Source organism: Acanthisitta chloris, unplaced genomic scaffold (genome assembly GCF_000695815.1).
Source record: "Acanthisitta chloris isolate BGI_N310 unplaced genomic scaffold, ASM69581v1 scaffold5582, whole genome shotgun sequence".
In the NCBI taxonomy this organism is placed as follows: domain Eukaryota; kingdom Metazoa; phylum Chordata; class Aves; order Passeriformes; family Acanthisittidae; genus Acanthisitta; species Acanthisitta chloris.
Genome location: NW_008659773.1, coordinates 71878 through 82339, shown reverse-complemented (window position 1 = coordinate 82339; position 10462 = coordinate 71878). Strand labels below are relative to the sequence as shown.

General features: G+C 43.0%; 1 protein-coding gene across 1 annotated transcript in view; it reads left to right on the top strand.

Moving 5' to 3' along the window:
• The first annotated feature begins 3991 nt into the window (after positions 1 to 3991).
• Positions 3992 to 10462, top strand: part of ELOVL6 (ELOVL fatty acid elongase 6) — a 10744-nt gene continuing 4273 nt past the window's right edge. Inside the window, exons 1-3 of the mRNA XM_009069513.1 lie at positions 3992 to 4138; positions 6489 to 6534; positions 8056 to 8059. Coding sequence (XP_009067761.1) covers positions 3992 to 4138; positions 6489 to 6534; positions 8056 to 8059 — 197 coding nt within the window. The remainder of the gene's footprint in view (positions 4139 to 6488; positions 6535 to 8055; positions 8060 to 10462) is intronic.

Here is a 10462-nt window from a genome sequence, read left to right as displayed (position 1 = left end):
CTATTTTAGAAATCCTCAGATGGATTCCTTAATTCTTAAGAGATTTTGTACCAAACACAAGGCTTAAGTTGAAAATTGATTTTTTTTAACCTTTTTAGTAGTTTAGCCACAGTCCAAACTTGCTGAAATAAATATCTAAGAATTAGAAAAATGTTTCTTGAGAGAAAAACATCTCACTGAGTATTCTGCCTTCACAGGATGCCAGGGAACCTAGGCTGCAATAAAAGTTCAATTATTATTTAGTGATGGAAGAGTGAGTTATTACTCGAGGAGTAACAGGTTCCATCAAGAAACACTTCCTGCAAGTTCCTAACCTGCACATGTCAGATAATCAGGGAGAAGCATCAGGTAGCAGCACATAGAGGAGGGCAAGACCAAATGATAGTTAATTGCTATTGATTAGGTTGTAACTGACTCTGGAAGCCAGAGGAGATGCAGGGATGCATGGGTGGAGCTGAAAAGTTATTTTTCGTTTGCTGTAAGAAAAGTTACATGTTTTTCAGCAGTGTATGGTTACAAGGGTGTCCCTGTAAGCAGCTTATGCTATTCTCTCATGTTCCTAGGGTAATGATTGAGTGCAGCTGCCCTTCAGCCTGACCATTGCTCCTTGCTTATCTCTACCAAAACCCAAGGGGTCTTGTATAGCTACTGAATATTCTGTGTAAGACTCTCCATGCAAGTATAAACCTTTTTACCTTCACCAATTATCTTCTCTGTTGCACAGACAGAGTTAGGAGTCTATCCCTGGCATTTGTTTTTCTACTATGCTTTGTAAGCAGTGCAGGTTCTTCCACCATCTCACAGAACTTCACTTTATTGATTACTTTGTACTCGGCTCTCAGGATTGTCTGAATATAGCTATTCCCAGTCATAAAGGCAGGCCTGGGGGTTCAAACTGCATTTCTTGGAGAGGGAATTCAGACTCTGTGAAGAGGGACTGGAAGGCACTAGCTGGGGTAAACTGATTTTTATCCACACATGTAAATAAGCCTCACTAGTAGTAGTTGCAGCAATTGGCAGAATTGTGGAGGTTGCCACTGTAGCTAGGGAGAATCAGATGGATTTTCCTCTGCTGTGGTGTTAATGTGATTAAAATCTCCAGATGACAGTGCCCATTGATCGGAAGCCTTGCAGAGATGTCACTGTTTGGGTATGCTTAATGAGGTCCCTGGGGAAGGAATGAAAAGTCTTTTCATTTCTGTCAATAAAAAAATACAAAGAAATGGTTTTGGAAGCCAGGTGAGTTCTGACTAAGAAATCTGCTGACAAGAGGGAAGGGCTGAAGGGAGTGGCCCCACATTGAGGGATTTATCACTGAGGAAAAAAAAAAAAAGGCTGATGCAAGGAGCACAGGATCTGCCCTCACTCAGAATCCACAGAGTGAGCTGTCACTTTAATAGACCTCATTACCCTCCCCCAAATTTATCACACGGGATACTAAACACCACCCAGGCATGTATGCATATGCATATAAACTTGCACAAATGATACATTATTTCTTAGAGCCATGTTAAATATTTACACAATTTCTAAATCACTCTGAGCTGGCCTGACTTCACGTTTTGGTCCCAAATGAAAACTCAGATGATTTGCATTGAAAAACTTGCTAGGAAAGTGCCTGGATCAGATACAGTAGACAGGTCTGAAAAGCAAGGCTTGTTTGCTTGATTCAGTGGTAGAGGTCTTTTTTAGAAATGGAAGGGGAACTCTTTCAAATTTTGCTTTGGGATTCTGATAGGGCTTAACCAAAACCTCAAAGTATGCATGAATTTATGCAGAGAAATGTCTTCTTCCAAAAACAGTGATGGAAACTGCAAAGATCAGCACAACTTCTTCTCACACACATGGTACTGAGAGCCAGAGCACCCCATTATAAAGCTCACCAGTATTGCTAACCATCAGGATTTAGAGTAAGCAGACTGAAAAAATACATATGATATTCCTCATCTCCCCCTTTTCTTCTTTTTTAAAAAATAATGCTGTGGCTTGGACTCCACACTGAATGAGTCTCTATCACCTTCAGGGAGGATTCTATGGGTGAGCTGCAAGATCCTTCTGTTCTCCTTTCTAGTCATTAGATGGGCAGAGGGAGAGGCTGAGGAGCAGCTGGGCAGCAAGACATCAGAAGGAAGGTTTTACTGTTGGGGCTTGTTAAATTCTTAGTGTTCTCATGCCCTTGCAGAGATGGTACCTATTTGTGTAAGTATGTTTTGGAGGAACCCAATTCTGTTATTCAGAGCAGTGGATTATAGAGATAGAATTTGTAACAAGTATAATGGTACTTAATACAGCATTGGTACCGTTCCTGCTGCATTGTTGACTGTAGCCTAAGTGTATTTCCAAGCTTTTGAGTCAGTTCTGGGATTTTCTGTTGCCCTGTAAAGAAACCATATTTGAAACTAAATCCAGGAGAGATGCAAACCACTGTCTTAAATGCCTTTCTAGTGGCTTCCCAGAACAGAGCTGTTCAGACCATGGTGCCACATTTTGAACTCTCTAGTGCCGTGGCTTGCTGGAAAGGCCCCTGCCTTCCCCAGTCTTCATTTTCCCCACTATGACTGAGAGCAATTCAATCATGTAATTAAAAAAAAAGAAGAGTGGAGGAGAGACTATTTTAGCTGCATCATTCACCAGTCCAGTTAAACGGCATGACTATGCAACCAGCCAGAGCAGCACATCTGGACAGGCAGCAGGGCAGTGGAGGCAGCAGTGGTGGGGTAGCTCCAGCATCAGAGGCCAGCAGAGCTCACTCTGGGATGCTCAGAGCAGGGAAGAGCCACAGAGAGTGTCCATTGCTAGTTATCACATGCACCTTCTCAGAGAAAATGACTGTTTTCAAATAATGCGTTCCCTATCAGATGGAGAGATAAAATTGCAAGTGGGAAAAAAGGTGTTAGTCATTACAGGCTTTCAGGGAGTTTGGGAAGTTATAAACATTTCGTAGTGAAATTGTGCTCGTAATTACAACAGTTTAGTCATTATGTAGCATATAGGTTCCTTGCAGCCTTTCAGACACATGGGCAGAAGAGGGTGAGTTCTGTGTTCCTCTTAAAGAATGAGATTAACACAAGTGTTTTTAAAGATTGTTCTGTTAATTTTTGAAAACTTTTAAAGGTGTTCAATTACCATAGGAAAAAAGTATATCATGGGACCAAGGCACTTTTTCCATAATTTTTTCTTGTTCCTGCCCATTGTAAGAGAATTATTTAAAGGTCCCAAGTAATTTTTGTCTGTAAGCTAGGCCTTGGAGGACACAGGAACAAGAGAGTCACTATGCTTTCAGTTATCTGCTAGCAACTGAATTGTAGTAACTGAGCATGTGACTGTCTAAATACAGTTAACAAGGGGTAAAATATGGTAACTTCCTTCACTGCTTTTACAGTTTTAGACTAAAATTCCTAAATAAATAATAAGCATGTACATAGTTACCATAGTTCATCAGCACAAGAATAGACTCAGTAACATGTTTTCATGTCTGTGGCCAAAGTTAGTTTTCTTAAAGGAAAATGTGATAAAACTAGCCAGTGTGATTTTTTTTCCCCAGTGAAATACAATGTAGAACAGAAAGGAGTTCAACTTAGGTGCTCAGAAGCATCATTATAGTTGTAAATCCCAAACATACAAAAGCAAGTATTGCAGTCTGACAAGCATTGCAAGTCTGACAAGCATTGCAAGACTGACTTTGAAATAATCAGATTTTTTCATTTTACAGTGAGAGTTTAGGGTTCAGTTTTTGTCCGTGGTTGACTAACTGGTTATGTCTTCAGGCTTTTCCTTCATAGACTTGGGTGAATAGACACCTTTTGAAATTAATTTTCCACACAATCAGTTGCTGCTGAATAGAATTAAAACTGCATTTTTGTGCTTCTAACAACTGGGGGTATTAGTAAAGGAGAACAGGAGGTTTTAAGAATATTGGCATTGAATTTTCCACCTCACTAGCATGGCTTTTGTACCTGCTCATGTTGCAAGGACTTAAGTATCCCCCATCATGGATTCTGAGTCTGTACCTGATTTTGTTCTGGAGTTCACTGATGTGAGTAAGGAAGGGGATCAGCAAGGAGCCTTAATGCGAAATAACTACAATAGTTGGAACAACTGCAAAAATTCCATGAGGGAGAAAATCCAAGTATATATGGTAAAGTCAGCTGCTGGGGTCTGGTCCTACTCAAATTCAAGACGTATGACAATGGTGGGGAGATAAAAGCAGGGATGCTCTTAAAACTCACTCCATAGGTTCACATTCTCTGTGGCTTGTGTCCAGCTGTCAGGCCAAATACACACTGGTATTTGCCTAATATATCAAGGGAAAACAGAGGGAAAGCAAGGGGGTCTGATTCTGTGGAAGGCACCTCTGGTCTTTGGGGTAGATCTGAAGTTTTCAGCTGTTAGTGTTTCTAGGACAGCACAGCTTTGTAAACTTGCACTGTATGTGTCTGCATATCACCCTGTATTTATAGGTCTTGAAAACATACTGCCAAAATATCAGATGTCCAGACAATGACAGTATGTTAAGAGTTATACCAGCACCTTTTATGCCTATAAACTATTCATCTTGAAAGATACAGGTGTACCTTGGGTAATTAAGATGGAGAGTTTTCGACTTGAAGGTTTAGAGAACAACTTTAAAAAGTGAGAAGAAAACCTGTAGTAGGTCAAAGGACTCTGAAGAAAATTCCTTGTACTGGAGTGTGTTTACTGTTAATTCAATAATACTGTTTTCACTGATACAGAGTGAGGTCAGACCTCTTTCTGCTTACATCAAGCAGATCTCATGACTAGAGCACTGAACCACAACTCATTATGTTGCACATCATTTCTCTTCCTGACTCAGACAGAGATTTTTGACAGGACAATCAAATTTCAGTCTGCCTCACTTTTCTGTCTTTGAAATGGTTCTTATGCTTAAACTGCCTTATGAGGCTGCGGCAAGAGTAAAGGCCATTAAGGACTGTGAAGTATTCACAAATGCAATGCTAAGGGCCTTGGAGATGCCAACATGGACAGAAGCCTGAAGAAACTTAGTCTGAAGAGGCCTCAGCTTATGAACAGCTTTGTACTCAGCAGTTTTTCACACAGGGATGTCTAACCTAAAGCAGTTCCTGGCCTGAGTATTACTGAGGCTTTAGTAGCTCAGGGACAACCCATGCTGGAGGTGGGAGGTCACTTAGCTGCTGGAAAGCCAGAGAAGGCCAAAATTTTGGCATGAAAACAGGAAGGTCTACTCTGTGGAGACAGTGGAGATGTCCTTTTCATCATAAGTGGTTTCGATGAGGAGACAGTCTTCTGGGGAGGTATGTGTATCAGTTATGAGAGGTAAAACAGAGAAGTGTTTTACAAGGGTCTTATAATGACAATTTTTCTGCAGGACCAGGTCTCCTTCTCTCTGTCACTAGCATTGGTGTTGCTTGAAAGCACTTCAGAAATGTTGAAGGGTGATGAAACAGCAGCCTAATTACATTAATTTTCTTTGCTGTTTCTTACAAAAATAACAGTTGGGCTGTTCATCAGCTGTAATTTGAACAAGTGTCTCTAGGATTTCAAGGTAACTCTCTGTTAAAAAATGCTGTCTTTTAAATGTTTATAAAATGCCTTCCTCCCTGCATTTTCCCAATATCGGTTCATATTTTGCATGTTTTCTGTTGCTTGACTAAGCACAGAAATACTCTGCTGCCCATTTTTACAGTAACTGCTGTCTGTAGATGTGCTCTCAAAGTACCCTGCGCTCAGGCCTGTCAGACCAAGGGGTCACTGTGTTTCCTGCACTCCTGCACCTCAACATTAACAGCACAACTTGTTCCTCTTTCCTAAGCACTGTGGGTTTTAAATCAGAAGGGCACAGAAAGACCATTTTATTATGTTAAGAGATGGGAAACTTGCTATGACCACAAAAATAGTGCTGCTGAACAGAGTAAGAGCATGGTTTGATCTGTCATGAAGAAAGGTGTAGGAAGCTCCACATTCTTCACCTGCTGCCCTTTAGATGTTTCTTCTGAATTCAGAGTGCTTCCTCTGTAAATATTTTGTATACTAGAATGAAAAGAAAGTCAACAAACTAGAGAACCTGCTTCCTTTTTTTCTTGCTGTTGTGGTACAAGCAGGCTGCAGTCCGAGGGCTCAGACTCTGCATGTGTGGTCATCCCAGCTGCTCTCCCAGCACCACTGTCTGTTCCATGTGGCTTTCCCAGAGGAGGACCATGTGCTTTTCACCACCTCCTTGTGCTCCCAGGGCACAGAGTCACCTGCTGGTGTATGCCATGTAAGCAGGTTGGGGCAGAATTAAGATTTCTTCTCCTTCCTGGGTGGGCCCCAGGCTGGGAGCTGGAGCCAGACCCATGTGAGCTCTGGCTGGTTTCCTGGCCAGCTCACTGCTGGACTAGTCCAGCACAGGGCTGACACCTCAGAGACTGGTTCAACCAGCTGGGCATCAGTGGTTTGGGCCATGTTGAACAGCCTGTGGGCCTGGGTGAGGAGGATTCTGCTTGAAGTCCCAACCAGCCCTTAATTTAGCACAGCACAGCTGCCTTGCTGTCTGTGGGCTCCCTTCTGCTCTCTGCTGGTGCTGGGTACGCAGGATGGCATGCTTTTGAAAACATACTCCATTTCTCATCTGTAGCTTGTAGCTGACTTATTTTTCATTCACCATATCCATAGTCAAGACTTCAATCAATGCCATTTTTTCCTAGTTATGCAGGTACAGGTTGCATGGTGTGTTTGTTCAGTTTAAGTTTTTTTAAAGGGTGCAACCCAGAGCTTTCCACTATGTGATTATCCGTTAGGACACATTTCTGTATTCTGTGCTGAACATTTTATGTTGAAGTCACATTCTCTGCTCAGTTCTGTCGTGTTGATTCTGAATTGGGATGTCCAGAGGTGTCAGAAGCCAAGTGCAGGGATGGGTCTGCAAAGAAAGCAACCCTAGCAAAAATGGGTAGTGACCTCCATGCAAGCAGGAGCTGAGCTTGCTGCAATGACACCTAGAGCTGGACTGAAGTCTTGAGCTATCTACTGCACTCTTGGGCTTTTGAGGAACAAGTACTTCATTCCCTCCTGGCAAGTAGGATGGAGACAGCAGAAAGCAGTAATAGGCTTCAGCCACTAACGCCTGCATTGTCTTCCCATCATCCAGCTCCCCAGCTCTCCTCCTTCTCAATGCTGTGCCTAACCCATGCATGGGATGTGTTTTGAGGCCCTCTGGGGCCTCAAAATTTGGTTTATGTGGCCAGGTTTTGGTAGCTTGGAAGGTACAGGGATGACTTCGGTGAGAACCGGCTAGAAGCTTCCTCCATGTGTGATGAATGCCATCCAGTTCTAAGCTGGAGCCAAGGCCAAGCCTGTCAGCAGTGGTGATAACACCTCTGGGATAACCTCTCTAAGAAGTGGGAAAAGTTACTGCTCAAGAGCAATTGCAGCTGGAGAGAGGAGTGAAATTACGTGAGAAAAAACACTCTGCAGCCACCAAGGTCAGTGAAGAAGGAGGGGGAGGAGATGCTCCAGGTGCCTGAGCAGAGATTCCCCTACAGCCCATGGTGCAGACCATGATGAGGCAGCTGTCCCACTGCAGCCCATGGAGGTCCACAGTGGATCAGATACCCACCAGCAGCCCCTGGAACACCCCACCAGAGCAGGTGGAAGCCCAAAGGAGGTTGTAACCCTGTGGAGAGAGGAGCCTGTACTGGGGCAGGTTTGTGGGCAGGACTTGTGACCCCACAGGGAATCCACACTGGAGCAGTATTATTCCTAATGACTGCACCCCATGGAAGGGAGCCATGCTGAAGCAGTTCATGAAGAGTTGCAGCTCCTGGGAAGGACTCACATTGGAGAAGTTTGTGGAGGAATGTTACCTGTAGGAGGGACCCCATGCTGGAGCTAGAGAAGTGTGTAAGGAGTCCTCACCCTAAGAAGGAAGTAACAACATGTGATGAACTGAGGTAGAGAATTCAAGAGTGAAGTTAAGCCCAGGAAGAAGAGAAGGTGGGGAGTGTTTTTAAGATGTAGTTTTTATTTCTCATTATGGTACCCTAATTTGATTGGTAATAAATTAATTTCCCCAAGTCAAGTCTGTTTTTCCCATGATGGTAACTGGTGAGTGATCTCTACCTGCCCTTGTCCCAACCCTTTTTGACATATTTGCTTTTGACATATTTGCTCTCCCCTGTCCAGTTTTGGAGGGGACTAATAGAGCAGCTTTGGTCAAGCCAGTGTCAACCCACCAACCCCTGTTTGAAAACAAGTTTGAGAGGGAAAAATAATAGTTTTTATTATACTCATGGATATATTTTGGTCATCCTATGGACAGTAAAATATCAATTGGGCATTTGTTAATCTACCAGAGAAGTCACTGCCTGAAGGGAAGAGAATGTAGGACATTTTGAGTCTGAATAGATGAGAAAGCTGCATTAGCTGGTGCAGTTTGTTTCTGATCGGTCTCCCTAGTTGCAAAAGACTGTAATTGTATAGTAATTCACTGCTACCTTATTTCTGTAATCCCTGCAGATGATTCCCATTAGACAGACTGCTTTGGTAAGCAGTTCATTTCAATACCTCACAAAAGCTACAGCAGAGAGCAGGGCGAGGACAGAATGAAGCAGAAGTGATTTACTGAGCAAGCAGTGTCATCACTCTGCTGCACATCATGTCTTTGCAAGATAGAAATTTGTTGGTTGATCTTACCTTACAGAACAAACACAATTAAGTGTCAGAGGCACGAAAAGCAGTCCTGGCTCTCTGGGTCCAAGGCACATTTGCAGGCATGCATTAGATCTTTGTCTGTCTCCAGTGGCATGTGCTTGTTGGCAAGGTAGTGTTTTGGCAAGCAGCACATCTCATAAGCAGCTATCTGCTCACGGCGTCTATTTAGGCAATTGAGTCAGTTACTTCCAGTGTGCCATCCTTCTTACTCATGAAGCCTTCGTTTGTGAATTATGTGAAAATGTAACTTGGTTTCTACTGATAAAAAAAATTAGATTAGTCTGAAATAGTCACACCATGTAGAGCAGTAACTGGAGGCAATTCTAGAATCATGGAACTGGAGGAAGCCACCATCCTGTGGAATTACAGAAAAGTAGGTGTGTGAGTGTGAATGAGTCTGTGTGTGGAAGTATGCTCTAAGGAGAGCTCTGCAGTAGTTGCTAAACAGAAAGACAGAATTACAGGAAGAATTACATCCATATAATCTCAAAGACAGCAAAGGGAGACTCTAATCCTCACCAGGCAAAGACTCTTTGGCTCTGTTGTCAGTCCATATTAGATCCCTGAGTGTCCATACTCAATCACAGTTAAATCAATATTTGCTGTTGCTTGAACAAGTGCTGTTCTCTTCTGGGTTTGTGTTCATGGCACAGAATTCTCTTTGGTTTTAAAACTTGAATAATAAATGATTTTTTTTAGCAAAGCGATGCAGCTTCTTTACAGGGAAAGGCGTATTGCTTGAAGCTATTTGATTTCATAATTTTAAATTTCCTTTTTTTCCCCCCCTTTTAATGTCAGCACTGAGTTATTTGCTAACGGGAGAACCAGTGTATCATTAAGTATTCTGCCTGATCTTCTTCCACCCAGTTTTGCCACCACCCAAAACATAGGAGCAAGCAGCATGCCCTGACTAGCCTGAAGAGTTCACTGCCTCAAGAAGTGATCAGATCACATATCTGTCAGGTTCTCCTGTCTTGTTGGGAATGAGAAATGCAACTCCTGAGAAAAAAAAAAAGGAGCATGTGTTAAAACGCCAAAGAGAACACACAGAACGGGTTGCACGTCATTTCAAAACTCCTCCTGCAGGTTTTGGCACTTTCTGCTGAGTTAAAAGGATTGATGCCCAAAAGACGTGAGAAAAGTGTGCTGAGAGCATTTCTGGGAGGAAACAACCCTACATGGAGAGGATGTACTATGGGCTGCATAGATGCTAAGAATACTGCACTGTCTCTTCTGCACATGGAGTGGATGAACATGAGAGACTGCAGTGGCTGTCTTGCCTGAGCCTGGGAGTACCTGCATTGCTTTGGGCAATACTGATGGGAAACCCAGACTCAGCTAAACTTCTTCAGCACACCTGTACCACAGCAGGGTGTTTTCTTATTTGCACATAGCACAAGAGGACTCACCTGGCATTACAGCCCATGAGCAAATACCACAATGCAAATAGCAGATAGTAATAGTAGCTTCTTAAGTGCTCCCAGTTGTCTGAATTTCCTGCTGGTGCGGTGAAACCTCAGGCATCAAAAGTTAATGGTGTGGGAGCCAGAATGTAGCACTTCTCCCTGGGCATGACCTGGCTGTAGAGCCCCATCTGTGATGCCACCAACAGCCAAAGAGCACCAGGCAGTGTGGTACTCCATTTAGTTGCAGATTCCATGCAGGAGACAGTGGAGAGCAAGGTGCATTGTTCCTTAGCAGCAGGCAGGTTCGACTGAGTATGTTAATGCTTAAGATTTGGAAATGTAAATACGTTGTGCAAATTATATAA